General features: G+C 37.9%; 4 protein-coding genes across 4 annotated transcripts; 3 read left to right on the top strand and 1 right to left on the bottom strand.

Annotated features, from left to right (window-relative positions):
- Positions 1 to 3292: 3292 nt before the first annotated feature.
- LOC130716124 (vacuolar protein sorting-associated protein 29-like) lies at positions 3293 to 5274 on the top strand. Its single transcript, XM_057566320.1, has 2 exons — positions 3293 to 3647; positions 4687 to 5274. The coding sequence occupies exons 1-2, from the start codon at positions 3630 to 3632 to the stop codon at positions 4957 to 4959; spliced, it is 291 nt and encodes a 96-aa protein (XP_057422303.1). The 5' UTR covers positions 3293 to 3629; the 3' UTR covers positions 4960 to 5274.
- Positions 5275 to 5883: 609 nt separating this feature from the next.
- LOC130716123 (ABC transporter I family member 17) lies at positions 5884 to 7495 on the top strand. Its single transcript, XM_057566319.1, has 4 exons — positions 5884 to 6042; positions 6154 to 6486; positions 6645 to 6832; positions 6930 to 7495. Exons 1-4 carry the CDS (start codon positions 6027 to 6029, stop codon positions 7182 to 7184), a joined length of 792 nt encoding a protein of 263 aa, XP_057422302.1. The 5' UTR covers positions 5884 to 6026; the 3' UTR covers positions 7185 to 7495.
- Positions 7496 to 7727: 232 nt separating this feature from the next.
- Positions 7728 to 11692, top strand: LOC130716119 (ERAD-associated E3 ubiquitin-protein ligase component HRD3A). Its single transcript, XM_057566316.1, has 5 exons — positions 7728 to 8888; positions 9031 to 9246; positions 9961 to 10284; positions 10402 to 10644; positions 11154 to 11692. The coding sequence occupies exons 1-5, from the start codon at positions 7893 to 7895 to the stop codon at positions 11373 to 11375; spliced, it is 2001 nt and encodes a 666-aa protein (XP_057422299.1). The 5' UTR covers positions 7728 to 7892; the 3' UTR covers positions 11376 to 11692.
- Positions 11693 to 11776: 84 nt separating this feature from the next.
- Positions 11777 to 15790, bottom strand: LOC130716121 (protection of telomeres protein 1b-like). The gene is made up of 10 exons (XM_057566318.1): positions 15415 to 15790; positions 15170 to 15306; positions 14864 to 15053; positions 14333 to 14394; positions 14114 to 14202; positions 12937 to 13218; positions 12765 to 12844; positions 12592 to 12650; positions 12325 to 12480; positions 11777 to 12185 (listed from the first exon to the last, which is right to left on the bottom strand). The coding sequence occupies exons 1-10, from the start codon at positions 15560 to 15562 to the stop codon at positions 11964 to 11966; spliced, it is 1425 nt and encodes a 474-aa protein (XP_057422301.1). The 5' UTR covers positions 15563 to 15790; the 3' UTR covers positions 11777 to 11963.
- Between the last annotated feature and the right edge of the window lie 3001 nt (positions 15791 to 18791).

The raw sequence follows: 18791 nt of genomic DNA, 5'->3' as shown, positions 1-18791 counted from the left end.
ATAAATTCTTGGACTTTTCCTGAACCTTTTTCCTTCACAAATTTATCTTAATCAAATAAACTCTTTTATTTTATTCACTTATCCAAAGCGTTAAAACTTGGGCCTTACACAACTTAAGTGACCAGGTCACTTTTCTGTTACATGGACTAACGGCCAAACATAGATAGGGACTACTATGACCGACGTCAACATTTTCAGGGATTTTTTTCACCATTAATGATTTCTAGGAACTACTATGACCGACGTCAACATTTTCAGGGATTTTTTTCACCATTAATGATTTCTAGGGACTACTATGACCGGTGCCTACTTTCTTAGGGACAAAAATGGTGATTCACTCAATGGTTTTTCATTCAACACCAACACCCTACCCCACCACTTTTTTATTTCATATTTTTATTTAATTTTATATTTTTGTTTTTATGATTTACATAAAATTACAATTACTGATTTAAATTAGATTAAAACAATAAACACTTAACAATTTAATTTTTTTTTTAAATATAGACAATAATTTATTTTATTTCCTTAACTTATTTTATTTTATTGTCGTGATCCATTTCAAAACAAAGGCTAATAGAAAGATAATAAAAATAGTGAAAATTTTGGTTTTTTTTTTGTGTCCAAATCAAACGAACCAAGTCTCTATTTATAGAGGAAAAAAAATCATGAATTTTGGTTAAAAAAAAATTTCCAGGATTTTTTTTTTGCAATTAAATAATTGAGTTCAAAAGATTAAGATGATAAAAATCCGGACAACGAACAAGAACGCGCCACGTGGCACCCTTACCCCGTCTCAACATTGTTGAGAACTCTCAACACTTCTCTCCTCCACTTCATCTTCAACACACCTCAACCAACCACTACACACCCTCAACAAAATTCAACCCCCCTCTCAACACACCATTGTATTTGGTCTTAGTATGAGGTGTGTTTGCATTTTCTTTATCCAAAATGTTTTTTGAACGTTTATCCAGAATGTGAAAGTCCCTGAACACGCTAGTAGCACACATCAACGGTCAAAATGGTCAAATGATTAAAATCAAACGGTTTATTGAGTAAAGGAATGAAAACCATCAAAATTTTAATTCAGAGACAAACCAAATTTTCGCTATAGTTTAGGGACCAAAAACTTATTTAACCCAAGTCCTTTTAAATTAAAGATCACATTTGCTTCATTCACATTCACTGTAATTCCTTTGTTAAAATTTTATTAGAACCTTCGATAATGTTATTTTTAATGTTTACTCAAGCACACACTCGGTGTGTTAGACACATTGGAGATCCTACTCTCTCCAACAATGTGATACATTATGGTCAAAGTGTCTATTTTGCAATACATTGTTGATAAAGTTGCTCTTAGACAACGAGTTCATGTTCGAGCATGAGAAAAGTTGAAGGGATGGAAAGAACGCACCTTATCTCATGCAAGTTGAAAAGTCCTTGTCAAGTTGGTGGCCCAAGCCATCCCCGCCTACATTATAGGCAGCTTCGCTCTCTCTGACTCCCTACGCAAGAACATTGAAAGCCTCATAAGCCGATTCTACTGGGAAGAGGATGTAGTTAAAAGGAAATTGCACCGGCTTGGTTGTGGGAAGATAACAAGGAGGAAGTCAAGAGGAGGACTAGGTTTCTGTAGCATAAAGAAGTTCAACAAAGTCCTGCTTGCTAAACAATGGTGGCGCCTAAGGACAAACCTAAGCAGTCTATTGGTCAAGACCCTTAAGTCTAGGTACCATCCTTCCACCAAGGTGTTAGAGGCCTAACTAAGGGATGACAACTCTGTGAGAATTTGCCAAGACAAATGGCTGCCACCGATGCTAGCACCAAGGAGCAGAACATTGGAACATAACAACTAGCACGAACTAGTCTGGGTTTCTGATCTCATCATCAAAGAGACCAACTTGTGGGACACACAATTGATTTATGACAACTCCTCGCAGTTTGAGACGGAGATGAACTTGAAAATTATCTGCCCGTCCAATCAAAAGCTAACCAACTCATGTGGAGCCACTCGAAACAAGGTAATTACACAATGAGATTAGGCCACCCCCTAATTAAACCCGATATTGAAGAGGCCACTACCTTTGCTCCCAATCTGTGGCCCTTTAGACTAAACTCAAGGAGGCCAACACACAACCGCGATGCAAGGAGTTTCAATGGAGGGTTGGCCACAACGCACTACCAGTCAAACTGAACCTCCAATATCAAGGCCTAACCACTAACCTCATATGCTCTTTGTGCGGAGAAGAACATGAATCTATTTGTCACGCCCTCCTCACCTGCCCAAAAATCAAGGACATTTGGTTCATCTCTCCCATCGGGTTTCACATTGAATTGGAGGAGGGATTGCCCTTCAAGGTTTGGCTTGAAAATTTGAACTTTCTCAACCTAAAAATGGTCTCCCTTGGTTGTTCTCGATGGCCTGGGCTATTTGGAAACAAAGGAATACCTGGGTCTTTGATGAAAAAAAAGAGCACCTAAGCAAGTCATCCTCCAACCATCTCTCATGCAGATCTCAAAAGCATAGAAGAGGGAAAGATAAGCATAGAAGCATGCAATTGATCGACTCTACTGTATATATCATTTAGCCTAGTGACTTGCAGTATTTAACTCTATTTCCCACTGATGAACAATAGCTTGCTTGCTTATAACATAAATCATCTAACTGTTTTTTGCAGCAAGCTAACAAGAGGAGGAATGTGTTATCAAAATTCAGAACAATCAGTTATCAGTAACTTTCAGTGCAATGCTTTTCGAGTTAAATAGTAGATGAGCATAATGATGGATTCAACACATTGAGGAACTCTTATCATTAATTAGAGTTTGATGGTTACATGCTTAAGCATATTTGCATACCCTTTAGCTCTAAATAATGGAGAAATGTCTCAATATAGTCAATACTCAATACTAAAAGTTTAACTAACCATCAATTTGCATCAATGTGACAATGTTGTGAGATATGTTTTTATTGATTAATGGTGTCTTCTAATGTGATCTATTCAACTTTTATCCGACTATGCGGTTTAATTTGTTTTAGGATTTAATTTAGATGTATCGATAGTGTAGTTTTACATATGTATTGAATCACATCTTTTCATATTTTATTTTAAATTTAAATTTAATAATGACATGATAAATTAATATATCATTGAATATAATAATTGTGTAAATATCAATTTAATTGGTAATGTAGAGATTCTGAGAGAAATAAATAAAAAAAAGATTAAATTTAAAATACATAAAAAACACGGGCTACTAACCCAATATTCCACCGCCTAATTTGATGTATTTATTATCCTCAACCCTAGCTAGAAGCCTTTGTTTGCAGAGAGAGAACAGTACACGATCTTGGTCTATGGCACTCAACCGCCTCTGTTCGATCAATTCCAGACATGCTTTTCTAAATCAGATAATCGAGAATCTCTCCAGCGGCGTTGACAACCGAGATCATCATGGTTATGGGCTTCTCCGAGCTTGATGAGGGGCGGAGGAACTGAAGGAGTTGAAAAGGATGGAGTTAAGTTACAACTGCAACCCCACCTACCTGTCGAAGCTCAACACCTTCAAGGAGAAGGGAAGAGAGGGGAATTCATACATGAAAAGATACAATATCAGGAAAAAGTCCCATGAGTCTTGCTATCATGGTAGGTACAAATTACAATATCAGGAAAACTGTTTTGTACAACTGACTTCAATTGCTCTTTTTCAACTGATTGCTTTTGTTCTTCACTTTGGTTTTCCTTAGTTTCGATATTAACATGTTCTGCATTCTTTGTTTCTATAGGCCCTGCTTCTGGGTTGTTAAAATACTAGTGTTGTGACCGTAGAGATTGTCCAAGATCTTTCAAATGCTTGTATGCATATATATGCTACTAGTTGGGGAATTTTTGCGATTAATCTGTTGTAGTACACATAACCCCATTCTTACACAAAATATACATTCCACCCCAAAGTTAACTCAACTCATACTTGAACTAACTACAATGTAACCCTGGTTAACTTTGCCCAAACCTACCGTCTAAAAAAAAATTGGGGGCAACAGACCTTCAACCTTTGGCAACAAGTAAACAATCACGCTAGAAATCATTCTGTAGTCTAGACTATAGCCTCAATCTGAGCTGAATGATTATGTGATTCTGCTGCTGTAGGTTTCCCTTGTATAGGTTCAATTGCTTTCCCATCTTCCTTGATGCTGTTTTTTTTTTTTTTTTTAATAACAGATGCAGTTTACATATGATAGAAACCTTGGGCTGAATGATGTAAAGGGATTAGGTGGGGGTCATTGGTTAGTGCTGAGCCCAAGTAAGCCACCCATGTGGAAGGGGGCTAGGCATTGAGAAGGTGTTTGTGTTTTATGGGAATCTGCTAAGTGCCAACATGGCTAAGGTACCTAGGCCAGCAGCATTTTAGAAAGGTGGGATAGGTGTGATGGTCTTGAAGGAAATTTTCTCATTGACTGAGAGAGTCTCTCAGAGGAGCTTATGCTCTGGTAATCATAACAGTGATAATTATACTTTTCTGCACATAACCTTGGAGCTTTATCAACATCTGCTCTATTTTAATTGTTCTAGCTGCAACATTTTCCATTCAACCATCTGCTATTGGTTCTGTCTAGAAGAGACTACAAATGTGCCCTAGTATGTATTTCTAAATGATGATTAAGAGTTCTTAATGATTGTGAAGGTTATTCCGTGGGGAGACCTAGACTCACTGGCAATGCTACGGAGGCAGCTTGATGTAGACATCCTAGTTACAGGTCACACCCATCAGTTTACAGCTTACAAACATGTGGGCGGCATGGTGATAAATCCAGGTTCTGCAACAGGTGCTTACAGCAGCATGATGGACATTGATGGCCTCCATCTCGTGGTTTATGTATATGAACTTATTGATGGAGAGGTTAAGGTTGATAAGATTGATTTCAAGAAAACATCCACAAGCCACTCTGCGCATTAAACACATTTATTTTGGTGATAGTCACTTTAATCTTTCTTTTTCTTATTTGATTGTTTAGTTTTTTTTCTTCTCTTTAAACTTTTTAAGGGTGTCTTGTTTTTTAGTTTTATATTGCTTTGGATAGTGTATTTGGCCATATCATAGGGCAGTCTTAGGATTATATCAATTTGTGATCTATTCGAAACTTATATGACTGATTAGCAATGGCTTTGTGTACTCTTTGTTATCAGTGATTTGCACAAGGGAAGAGATAGAGGAAAAAAAATCGTTAGCTTATAACGAAATGCGATGTGGTAATTTATATTTGTGTAAACATACGGTTAATTATTCGAAGCATCCATTGATCCACTATAAGTATATGTTCCCTGTTTAGGATTAGTTTATTAAACAGCAACTATTCAAAATGAAGATATTAGTATAAAAGAGAGTGCAAAAATGAATCAATATCAATTCATGGGCGAGGTTTACAGAAAAGTTTGTTTGAAAATAGTTACATATCTTAATTACGCGAACTTAACTAGTCATGTTTATTTATACATGTTTTGTGAAGTCTTTTTGATACAAACTATTTTTAGCCTTTACAATATCACAAATTGCATGTATGTAATGTTACAACATATTGGCACAATTTATACCAATAAAATAGTTTTGTTTCTCAGAATGTTAACAAAAAAAAAAGGTATGCAGATATATAGAAAATACTTAATAGTTAATATTGAAATATTATTTGGAAAATGCTATTGTGAACTAACTAAGTCGCCGTTCATATTATTTATAAATTAACGTATGATAAATATTTAATTAAATATTTTGATTAGTAATTGTAGAATTCGGGAGTTTTGTTTGGTTGTTTAATTAAATAAAGGAAATTGAGCAAACTTGGCATATTCCAAAAAAAAAAGTATTTTCTTCTCTTTTTCTGAGTAATGAATCGATTCTGACTCGGTGAAGAATGAGAATCAGAATGAGACATGACCGGGGAAGGCTGTTTCTGGTCTCTATATATATGAATATATGATCATCTCCTTGTGGCGTGGCGTGGCTTCTTCATTTACAATCCCCTAATCATGTCTTCTCTCTTAGGTAAAGTTTCAATTACTCAATCGCACTTGAGTTCACAACTAAAACAAATAATCTTCATTCATTCTTACTCTTACAGTCTTACTGGTATGGTATGTGTGTTTGTTTTGACAGATGATTGCAGAGAGCACTTGGTGCAGGTGGATGGCTACGCTGCTAATGGAAACGCCACCAAACCCAAATTCCACATAACCAATCTCACCAAATTCTCCGACGATGGGGTTCCCATACTCAAAGGCATCCACCTTGACATCCCAAAGGGTGTCATCGTTGGGGTCATAGGCCCAAGTGGCAGCGGAAAGTCAACGCTCTTGAGGGCCCTTAACCGTCTCTGGGAGCCACCCTCCGCCTCCGTCTTCCTCGACGCCCGCGACATCTGCCATCTCGACGTTCTCTCCCTCCGCCGCAAGGTTGGGATGCTCTTTCAGCTCCCTGCCCTCTTTGAAGGTCTCACACTGACCCAACATTCCTCTTTTCAATTTCTTTATATGATAGGACCTGGTACTGAGTTTGTTCGATTGAATTAGGAATCTTCTGACATCATTAAATATTGGGGGTAGATTTTGTTGTAATGTAATGTAATGTTGGAGGCTTCTCTTCTACAGGCACGGTTGCAGACAATGTGAGGTATGGCCCGCAACTAAGAGGACAGAAGCTAACCGATGATGAGGTCCGTAAGTTGCTCATAATGGCTGACCTCGATGCTTCTTTCATGGATAAATCTGGTGCTGAGCTCTCTGTGGGTCAAGCTCAGAGAGTTGCACTTGCCAGGACTTTAGCAAATTCACCAGAGGTAACCCTAATTAATTGTTGGCAATGCGTTTCGTGCTGATTTCTCCTTAATTAATACTGCTCACTCTTTGTAATATATCTTTTTCCTGGTTTTGAAGGTTTTGCTGTTGGATGAGCCAACTAGTGCCTTAGATCCAATATCCACAGAGAATATTGAGGAGGCCCTGATGAAGCTGAATAAGAATCAGGGCATGACACTGATCATGGTCTCTCACAGCATCAAACAAATCCAGAGGATAGCTGACATTGTGTGCCTGCTTGTTGATGGTGAAATTGTTGAAGTTCTGGAGCCTCATAAACTCTCTGAAGCCAAACATCCCATGGCACAAAGGTTCCTTGAACTAAGTTCTTAGAGTTAGGCTTGTAAATTGATGTCTTAAAGCCATGATGATCTACGGGCTGCAGAGGCGGTTGATGGTCCAAATTCCTACTTTATCAGCAATGTTGAGTTGACATTGGAAAATGTCAATAAATTCTATGTGTAGTTCTCAAGGCATGTTGATGACATTCTAAGTTGATATAGGAATGTGATATTGGAGGATGTCATCAAACCTGCAATAATTCTAGATGTCAACATATGCTCAAAGAATAGCTACACAAATCATTTGCTTGTAGTGTGTTATATGTAATAATGGGAATGATAAATACATGTACTTTTGTTGGAGAGTTATGAGTGGTAAAGAATAAGCTTATTTTGATGCATCGGAAAATAAATTTAATGTTGTTATGTGATCTGAGATTTAATTTAATTAATGTTTAAAACCCTTGGTTTGATGGAATAATCCATCTCTAAAGTTGTGACGGATTTATCTAGCGCAAGAAATATAAAGAAAAATTAATTAAAAAAAAAAAAAGAAAAGAAAAAGAGTAAGCATGCTGAATTGGAGAGTTCCTACTGGTTGGAGGCACACAAAAGACGTGGCAATGGCGGAGTAATCACCTTCCTTCCCTGAATTTATTCCTTCCTTTTAACCAATTCTCTGTTCTGTTGTGTTGTGTTTCAACTTTCAATTTCAATTTGCGAACAGAACAGATCCTTCCTTAATTGTCAATCCAATCCAATGCTCACCGTCAAATTCCTTTTCTCTCTACTCCTCACCTTCTCTCTCCTCTCCGTCTCCGTCACCGTCACCGCCCGTCCCTTCGTCCTCGTCCTTTCCCAGGAAGACTTCAAGGACGAAGCCCCCACCGATTCCGACTCCGCCGCCGAGTGGGACGACTTCGGCGACTCCGACCCCCACAAGTCCGAGGACGATCTCGACCCCGGCTCATGGCGCCCCATCTTCGAGCCCGAACCCTCTCCCTCCGACTCCGACTACGACTCCCTCTACTACTCCGGCGTCGCCAAGCTCATATCCGGTGACGCCCGTGAGGGAGCTGGGGAGATCGAGGCAGCGGCTGAATCTGGCCACCCGGCGGCGCAATCTGTCTTAGGGTTTTTGTGGGGAATGGGGCTTTTGAGAGAAAGAAGCAAATCCAAGGGTTTTCTGTACCATCACTTTGCTGCTGAGGGTGGCAATATGCAGTCCAAGATGGCTCTCGCTTACACCTACACACGCCAAGATATGTTTGAAAAAGCCGTTAAGCTTTATGGCGAATTAGCACAAGTAGCAGTCAATAGTTTTCTCATTTCAAAGGACTCACCGGTCATTGAACCGGTCAGGCTTCACAACGGAGCTGAGGAGAACAAGGAAGCTCTCAGAAAATCCAAAGGGGAAGAGGATGATGACTTTCAGATTCTCGAGTACCAGGCTCAGAAAGGGAATGCCGCTGCCATGTACAAGGTTGGCCTCTTTTACTACTTCGGCCTCCGAGGCTTGAGGCGTGACCACTCCAAGGCACTCTCCTGGTTCTTGAAGGCTGTTGACAAGGGTGAGCCTCGCTCCATGGAGCTTCTCGGTGAGATCTATGCTAGAGGAGCTGGTGTTGACAGAAACTACACTAAGGCCTTCGAATGGCTTACCCTTGCTTCCAAACACCACCTCTATTCTGCTTATAATGGCATGGGCTATTTGTACGTCAAAGGCTATGGTGTTGACAAGAAGAATTACACTAAAGTTAGTAACATTTCTATTTGCTCTCTTGCTCTTTCTTTCCATCTTTAAGATAGATATGCCGACACATGTATGTATGTATGTATGTATGTATGTTATGTCTATGCCCGCTCCCTGCATTTATGATAACTTGTGCAAATTACAGGCAAAAGAGTATTTTGAAATGGCTGCTGATAATGATGAGGTTGGCGGCCACTATAACCTCGGTGTCATGTATCTCAAGGGGATTGGAGTGAAAAGAGATGTCAAGCTGGCTTGCAAGTTCTTTATAGTGGCTGCAAACCACGGTCAACCAAAGGCATTCTACCAGCTGGCAAAGATTTTCCATCTTGGTGTTGGCTTCAAGAAGAATATTCCCTTGGTGCGTTGATTCTTAACTTGTCTTCTTTGTTTTCTGCAAGTGCCAATGTCATCTGCTGAGTGCTGATTAATGTATCTAAGAGCCTGATGTCAATATGATTCCCTCTTGTTTGTTTGAATATGATATTTTTCATAAGATGCAAGCGATATAAATCATGGCGAATCACCTAAACTCACTGTTGTCACATGATATACGTTTGTCATAACTATATTTGTGTGCTAATGAGCCAACTATTTGTTAGGGTATCCTGGAATCAGAGAATCTGTGGGGTCAGTGTATCAGTCTGGTTGAGTATAAAAGGATGAGACTCCCATGATTATTCTTCAATATGACTGAATCTTGCTATTCTGTGTTTGATAGAGCTTGCAACAGAACAGGGATCAAACCTTGATTTGAAGTTGAGAATCCTGATTATAATATTGTTCAGTTGTATTCTATTTATTTGTATTTTGTTAACAGAGAAGCCTTTCATCTCGCTTATTTTCCTCCAATACATTCCCTATAAGTGGCTTACTGTTTAATAAAGCCTCGTACATATATTTATTTCAGGTGGTACCACGAGATATTAATGCATAATTCAATAGAACAATGATAACTCAAGAAAGTAGAGTACTGTGAATAGAACTATATTCGTCATTCCTTGATGACTCTTTTATCATAAGAAGTCCCTACCAACAAATTTACCTGCTAACAGTTTTCATTTTATCATCTTAGGCTACTGCCCTATACAAACTAGTTGCAGAGCGAGGTCCATGGAGTTCTCTGTCTAGATGGGCACTAGAGTCATACTTAAAAGGTGATATTGGGAAGGCTTTTATGTTGTATTCAAGGATGGCTGAGCTGGGCTATGAGGTGGCACAAAGTAATGCTGCTTGGATTCTTGACAAATATGGAGAACGTAGCATGTGCATGGGTGAAATTGGATTTTGCACTGATGCAGAAAGGCATCAGAGGGCACATTCTCTTTGGTGGCAAGCTTCTGAGCAGGGTAATGAACATGCTGCTTTACTCATTGGAGATGCATATTACTACGGTCGGGTATGTGGTTTTGGGATGACTTTAGGCATGTGCATGCTTTAAATATTCAATTTAAGCCATGATGCTCTCTTTCCCTACAACATCACTTCATTTTGTTGTGTCTCTTCCTTCTGTCAGGGTACTAACAGGGACTATGAGCGAGCTGCTGAGGCTTACATGCATGCCAAATTGCAATCTAATGCACAAGCCATGTTCAATCTTGGTTACATGCATGAGCATGGCCATGGACTTCCATTTGACCTTCATATGGCCAAGCGTTACTATGATGAAGCTCTAGAGCATGATGCTGCAGCCAAGTTGCCAGTCACATTGGCTCTTACAAGCTTGTGGGTCCGCAAGAACTATGCTGACAGTTTCTTGGTGAGTTTCTTTGGTTCACGCAATACTGCATAATTACAACCAACAAGGTGAAGTTGACAAAGTTTGAATCTATTGACAACTTTCTTTGCAACCAATGAGGACATAGATTAGGATAAGATATTATCTCCCCATTACTCTAGCATCTTAATAAATGGCCAATCGTGCAGTTTGCAATACTTTAACAAAGCTTAGACTTTTGTCTGTATTTATATATGTCACTACATTTCCCCCCATTCTATGAACAACGTGCTTACTTGGGTAATAATTATATTATGTTGTGGTGGTTCAAAAATGTTCAGTAATTAACCTATACAACACAACACAACACAACAGTCACTTATATTCAAAGTTTTTGGAGTATTAGGGCTTATTGGAAAGTTCCACTGGCCATGGAGAAAGAAACTTGACTTTGATCATTCATTATCCTCCTGTAGCCATACTTTTTTTTACATTTATTCAATACTGTTCTTGATTCTGATTCTGGTTCGGCGTGTATTTCTTGTTATTAGGTCGGTATGATTGATTCATTGCCAGACGTGTATCCTAAATTAGAAGCTTGGGTGGAGGATGTACTCTTAGAGGAGGGAAATGCCACTATTCTCACCCTCTTTGTATGCCTCCTAACTGTGCTATATCTCCGTGAGAGGCAACGAAGGCAAGTTGCTGTTGTAGCTGGAGAGGTAGCTCAGCAAAATCGTCCTAACGAACTTGGTGTACCTGCACCCATCTAATTCATAAAGGTTCAATACTGTCAAATGGCATGGATTTAATGTGCAATATATTCAGTGTATCAGGTTTTCTTTCCTTTTAGGTGGAAATGGAAACAGTTTTTTAGCTTCAGGGCAAATTGTATTATAGGGAAACTTCTGGTGGCAGGGTTATAAGTGAATTTTGTAGATACTTCACACATGTTGGATCACGTAAGAGATGAGCTAAAGATGCGTACATTGATGTGTAACTCTTGTATGGAATTCTTTGACATAATGGTTTTTACAGAGAATTTTCATTAATCAGAAGAGTATACAACCTCTTCAGATTATTTTTTTCATTAGTCATAGTAGTTACTACTCACGTTTCATGTGTATGAAGATCAAAAACACGTTTTTCCACGTCAAAGGAGGAATCAGATAAATTATACAAACATACATACTTTACACATTCATTCAAAATTGCATTTACCTGGTCATATGGAAATAAGAAAAAGAAAAAAAAAAAAAAGGTTCCCAACCTTCTAGCTTGGCAGAACATGCCTGCACTTTCTAGTTTATATACAAATCCTACAAATATTGTCCTACAAAAAAGAATTTTTTTACAGTATTTTAAGCTTCTTCCACTATTTTAGTGTCAAATATCCTGTATGTTCTAGTGCCCCACGGATCAGTCTTAACCTTATAGAATGCTTTAATGCAAACACTCAACCATGGAGGATTTCTTGGAGTATCTTGTACTCTCATATTACCATCACCTTCAGCTAGTCCAAGTAATCGATTCAGTTTTCTTGTCAACACATCAGTGCTCGGATAACCATCAAAAAATGTCTCCTGTCATATGTATAATAACAAAAAAATGGGTCAGCCAATTTTTTTTTTATCTTGAATGGTTCGCACTTATCATACAATATTAAGTAGCATAAAACAATATTGATAAGAATTCTAAAAACAAGTTAAAATTTGTTCTGACCCCATCCTTTTCAAATACATGTGCACGAATCCTAGCTGTTGGGTCCTCTAGGGTCAGTAGCAGTTTGTATATCCCATCATCAGGACAGGGGAGCATCTCAGCTTGGCATGGCATAGCTGCTACCACCCTAACCAAACACCTATATTTGGCTGTCACCTTCAATAAATGAATTGACTAAGCTATAAGTAATAATGTATTGAAAGAGATATAAAACATCAATCAATGGGGTATACAGGTGAGCGCTAGAGCAGATGAAATGCAGTCTACCTTTGAGTCTGTGAGAATACCCATTAAAGTCATAGGCCGCACACTTTCGTCAGTATTCTCTGTTAGGATAAAGAATATTTGGTATCCCATGAGAAAAGCAAACAAATTTGAATAAAAATAATAGAAGTTAAAGACTTGGATCATAGACTCATAGTGCAACACAAACAAAACACCTGTGACAGATAGAGAATTAGGCAAGCTGCATGAAAAAGGCACTCTTCCTGATTGCAAGAACATCCGCTCTTTATACAGCCTGGTGCAACATGAATATAAAGGATATGTAGAAATTTCAGTTCACCGACATAAAATATCCAAACCATATAGTTCAAATAATTTAGCAACCACCTTTGGCGTTTTATGATGAGACTGTCCTCATTTGGTGTGTATCGAAGCCTTGTCTGAGGCATAAAAATACCACACCATAGTCCTGCATGCACTTCAAAATGAAGATTAACAATTTTGACCCATTTCCCACTATTTAGGACATCAAGTTGACTTTTCACAAGTGCTGGATCAGCAATTATCAACAAGATGGTTCCAACATCAGGAAATGTACATAATAACTCTCTTGGCAAAGACAAGGGAGCCAATGTTAGAGGAAGTGGAGAATTAATTTCATCTTCTAGCCTGCGATTCATAAACAAGTGCATCAAATTTCTTTTATAAGAAATTAACGTAAATAAACATATTTTACCCAAACAAAAACATGAGCTAGTTATCCGATGGCACCTAGCCAGAGTGATTATAAAAGCCCCTCGTAGCAAAAAATAAATATATGTTCTCTTTCACAATACGTGCACAAGCGACACAACTTATACAGTCATATTGCATCAGATACTCTAGTAACTTTACTACAGCACTTACCAGAGCCTTGTAATCTCATATTTGTTCCAAACCTAGGAAATTCTTATTATAATGAAGTGCGCAGCTTGGGTCTTAGATAGTAACAGAAATTGTTAGAAGGTTTGATTGCAAATGCTAATAAACTGATGGTAAAACTATTGATTTTAAAATTCAGATTGTTAGGGTATTGTAGTTTTGTAAATTTAAATCAATATTGAGGTGTAATTAAGGTTCATTCTGGGACATTATTGGGTCCAAATTGCTAACGTTATTTTCTAAATAATTACTGGCTTTACCTTGAAATAAATGTAATTCATAGGAGACGCTATGGCCTATGGGTCATTTTATCATACTCAATTTTAGTGTTAGAATTGATATTGAAAATCTTATCCAAAGCAGGGCCCCAGTTAGGATCCCCCCCTTCTCCAGATGAGAGGAAACTCACATGAGGATCCATTCCAGTATAGAGATTAATAAACCACAAATAGCCATTGTGAGATTTATGTTAGTAACTTGCCTCGGAAAAGATATAATTTACAGAATACTAGAAAAAAAACCACTGTTCGGTTATGACTCATGACATCTAATTTACAGAATACTAGAATAAACCATTGGTCAGTAAATTTAGGGTACAAACTAGCTGAACTAGCTATGTAAAAGTAAATTTGTAAGAACTCACTTGGAAGATATGGTGTTCGGTGGGGCATCAGTACTATCCCAAACATAGAAGCCCCATTTATCTTCTGTAACCTCCCAGCAATGGAGTATCTTAATGGGTAAAAAAGAGCATGAAGAAGGATTAGCATCATGGACTGGTATCAACTAAAATGTAAGACTAAAATTCAAGGGATTATAAAACTCTCATTCAGAGATCAGAACTAAAATACAACTGAAGTACCTTGCATGCCAAACCAAAGAATCCATCCTTGATTTCTCGTATCATAGGAAATTTACTTGGATCTACACAACATATAAAAACCTTAAATAAAAAAAACTAGAAGATGAAGGTACCAATAAACCAAAGAATATAGAACTACCTAACCTGATGGTTAGGTTATTCATTAGGGGATAGTCTTGGTTGAGCTAAACAAATTTATAAACAGATCTAAAAGCCCATACATGATACAAGTTATTACATAAAAAAAACCAACTAACTCCAGCCTGAAGAACCGAAGGCCAAAATGTCATTGTCAAGCATTATACAAGCACACTAATCAGTTTACTGCTTTAAGCAATGTCTTTGTCTTCTAGGTCTAAAGACTTCACACACATGACATGAATAGCAGTATAACGGTAACACAAAGTTATACAATGAAAGAGTTGTTTCTACCACTAATCAAAAGGAACTATATGAAAGCAGGTATGCACATATTAAGTAACAGTTTAGACGGTGGTTTTAAGTTGTATAGAATGCAATAATCTAGCATACCTTCACGAAACTGAAAACTGACGAGCCATCTTCTAAGATGGGCTATGAACCTTTGATCCTCAGCTCCAGGTATAAATTTTGAAGAAAATTGATAAGGGTGAAAATTATTAGCATCTTTCCCTTTATATAAAGCAAAAGAGGAAATTTGTTTGTGGAAAACAAGATTTAAATCGTCTTTAAATGGATCTACCTGTAAAAGATAAAAGAAATAAGACATAAGTTTATGCATATTTGCTTTGGAAGTATATCTATATGTAATTGTAATGGATACTACTACTAGTACTAGTATGAAGAGGATTGGATTACAGTGACTTGAGTGAGCCTGATGATATCTCCAGGCGCAGCATGATGGTGAAGTAAAATTGGATTTGTAGTAAAAATGTTAACAGCCATGCCACTGTGATTGTAAGTGTGATCAATCACTCTTAGGCTTAAGCAATAATCTGCAGAAATGAAATTAAACTTTTGATTTGAAACCCTAAACTGAGAAACATAGAAAATGAAAAGTAAGAAATAATGAATGAAGTAGAAATAGAATGTTAGTTACCGACCGGTGCCCTTAGTTCGTTTGGACAAGCCTAATTCAACTATAACCGCAAACACGTTCGCTCCAACTTTCCGACTATATTTAGGACCCGCAACTAAACCATGCTGCCGCGCTTCATGCAATCCAGAAAACCGCATGTTCCACGTACCCATTCTCTCTCTCTCTCTCTCTCTCTCTCTCTCTCTGAACTCTGAAGTGTTAACAATGGCGACAAACCAAACAAAACTCTTCAACAGAGTAGCAAACCCTCCCTCTATATTTATGTCCCACTTTCTTAGGGTCCCGGATTTTATATTTATGTATTATGGTTTCGGAAATTTCAAAGCCAAAAGCTGGAGTTTAAAATAATATAAAAATGTTATTAAACCGTATAAAATATATATATGAAGATTAAAAAAATGTTTCAAAAAAAAACATAAGACACTTTTTTCTCATTCCTCGTCTTCAAGTGCCTTCAACAGATCTGCATAATCAACCTCACACATAATATTTGTGCAACCTCTCATTCAGGCCAATTTGAGTCCCTCCCTCATGGCCACGACATTCGAAAGCAAAGAGTCTCATCGTTCCCATAGGATAGAACGTCAAATTGTTAATGACCTTTATCGTCTCTAATCAGGTCGCTACTACCCATGCAATTAACGATCTCCTGAAAGCTCTCATCTTTATTAAGCTTCACCCAACCAGCTAGAGGAGGCGTTCAAGGAACACTCAGTCTACCAGAAGTTGGAGTCTCCAAATCTTGATTGGGGTCTGTGAACATTTTAAACTCATCACGATCATGGCATATTGATAAGCGTCAATTTTACCATGTTTTCTATTGTGCTTTAGGCACTTATCTTGTTGATTTGGTTGGAAAAAAAAAACTTGTAGATTAACTCTCTTCCTGTATAGAACTTATAAAATTGTCAAATTTGAAGTTATAATGGTTTTAATATATATTTTAGTTCAAATTGAGTTGCACGGTGAAGATTTTGAATGAATGTGAATTTACTTGAATTTCCTCAAGTTTTCCCGCTCAACCCATCCATTTCCTGCTCAGCCCTCAAAGCCCAAAACACTACCCAACAAGAGTTGAGTGCCCAACAAGAGGGGTTGAGCCCTCCAGGTCTAGAACACAGGCCACCAAGGGATGAGCGCCCAAAAGGAGGGGTTGAGCGCCCCTGCACCAGAAAAAGGAAACCTATGTCTGAAGTAACTGGCGTTGAGCGCCTATATTAGGGGGTTGAGCGCCATGCTAGTAAATTATTATATATAGGTCGATTTTTGCTAAAAGAAAAGAAAACTAGAGAGAGGAACAATTTCAGAAAGAGAAAACAGAGAAGGGTGAGAACTCGACCCGAGGAGAAAAGGAAGGAGTTTTGAGGCCGGTTGATTGTCCGTTGAGCTGGAGACACGCCGAGGATGCAGTCCATCATCGTTTCTCTTTGTAAGCTTTTGAGTATCCATGAAAATGGATAGCTAAGTTTTTTTTGTTGGGATTGGTTGTAGCCTTTTGAGTTTGATGCACTGACTTTGATCTTTATATATATACAAATCAATGTTTCTATGATGGTTTCAATGATTTACCTTGTGTTTAATGCTTGCTTTAACTTGATCACCTAAAACATTATTTTGGATTTGATAGTATAGTGAGAACTAGCTATTTGAATTTGATATAGGTAAATATCATCTAATGAATCTAAGATCTAGAGATAGAATTAGATCATTACTCAAACTTCATTCATGCTTTATGCTTCTTGCTTATTAATCAATCAAGAGATTGGAGGTTTAATATAGTAGGACGATAATCTTCGCACGGGGAGACCGTGTAGTGAGATAAGATATGATGTGATGGAATCAATCATAGGACAAGGTGGGTCGTGTTCACGACATGGGTATCTTTGACTCAAGGCCTCCCTTCTTCTTCACCTTTGTGATTTTAGTCCAACTCACTAGGTGCCATTCTCTTCTCGCATTATGTTTCAACCAAAGGAAGTTGCACATTATCTGGTTCAATTGGTTTATCAAACCACGGGGCAGACATAACACTTGCATTGAGCACGTGGGAATAAACGCAAGAATTGATTTTGCGAGACAAACCCTCACAACCATATTCAACATGTTGGTCTACCAAGAAGCCAACTTTCATTGAATGTTTTCCATTATGTGATTGAACTTGACCCAACCTATCAGCCTCCATGGGAAACCCAAAATATTTTTTTAGGTCACACACAAATGGAATTAACACTAGTCTTTTGATCTCGTCCCTGAGCTCATGTCGAGCTCCCTTTGATGTAATAGTCTTGGACTTAGAAATATTAATTTTAAGGTCGGAGTTATCATAAGACAGCTTCAGAGAGTTGGCCAATAACTTCTTCACCCGTGGCATCGACACTTGGAAGAAAAGAGAATGTCATCTGCGAAAAAAGATGGGATAAGAGGGCCCTCTACCGCTACCCGGATAGGCTTCCAAGTCCCTAAGCCCACCAAGGGCTGAATATAAACAAACAACCACTCCATGTAGAGAACAAAGAGGCAAGGAGACATTGGATCCCCTTACCTTAACCCTCTTCCTGGATTGAAAGCAGGGAGCCGAGTTCCATTCCACAATAGAGAGTTAAGTAGAGCATATACAAGACATGATCAGATTAATAATGCTACTCGAAAATTCAAAAAAGTCAATGTCTCTATTAAAAATTTCCAAAAAACACTATTATCACTTTCTCCATATCGATCTTGAAAGCCAAACTCCCTTTATTGGAATTTTTGGAGCAAGGAAGGCATTGCCCTTTGTTCATCTCCCTGGCGGAAAACTATTTTGTTTCATAATGGGTTTTCATGTGTTCACTTTGCAACATGAATGAGGTTAGAAATCTGTTGAAGTTTTTCATCTAAATTTCTTACCTTAGAATCTTTTCTAATTGTTAGATTACAAGGAATGGGTTTTGAAAGAGGTTGTAGTGATATTGTTATCATATTATCTCGTCATGGCTACTTTGGGCAAATCAATGTCCTGGGTTTGGCTGACACTGGGGAGCAGGTCATAATGAGAAACCTTTGCAAGTATGTGTTTATGTAGAGTTGGGTGGATGGATACCGACTGTGTTTTCATCTAGAATTTGGAGCTTAAATATAGGGAAGCAAAGGAAAGGGAACAAAAAGAAAAAGGAAAGCTGCTCAACCTTTTAATAAGAGGAAGGAAACTAAAATGAGGGGGAAGAGTTTCCTAACATATATGAATCAACTTCTCTTTTTTCAGAATTTATTCTAAAACCTATAAGCTACTCACATAAATTTATCCTCATAATTGATCACTCTATTAGAATTAATTTTGAAAGGATTTCCAAACATCGCAAAATTCCAAAAGGTTCCAAATGAGGGGGAAATAATCATGGCAAA

Source organism: Lotus japonicus, chromosome 4 (genome assembly GCF_012489685.1).
Source record: "Lotus japonicus ecotype B-129 chromosome 4, LjGifu_v1.2".
Taxonomy (NCBI): Eukaryota; Viridiplantae; Streptophyta; class Magnoliopsida; order Fabales; family Fabaceae; genus Lotus; species Lotus japonicus.
This window is presented reverse-complemented; position numbering and strand designations above follow the sequence as displayed.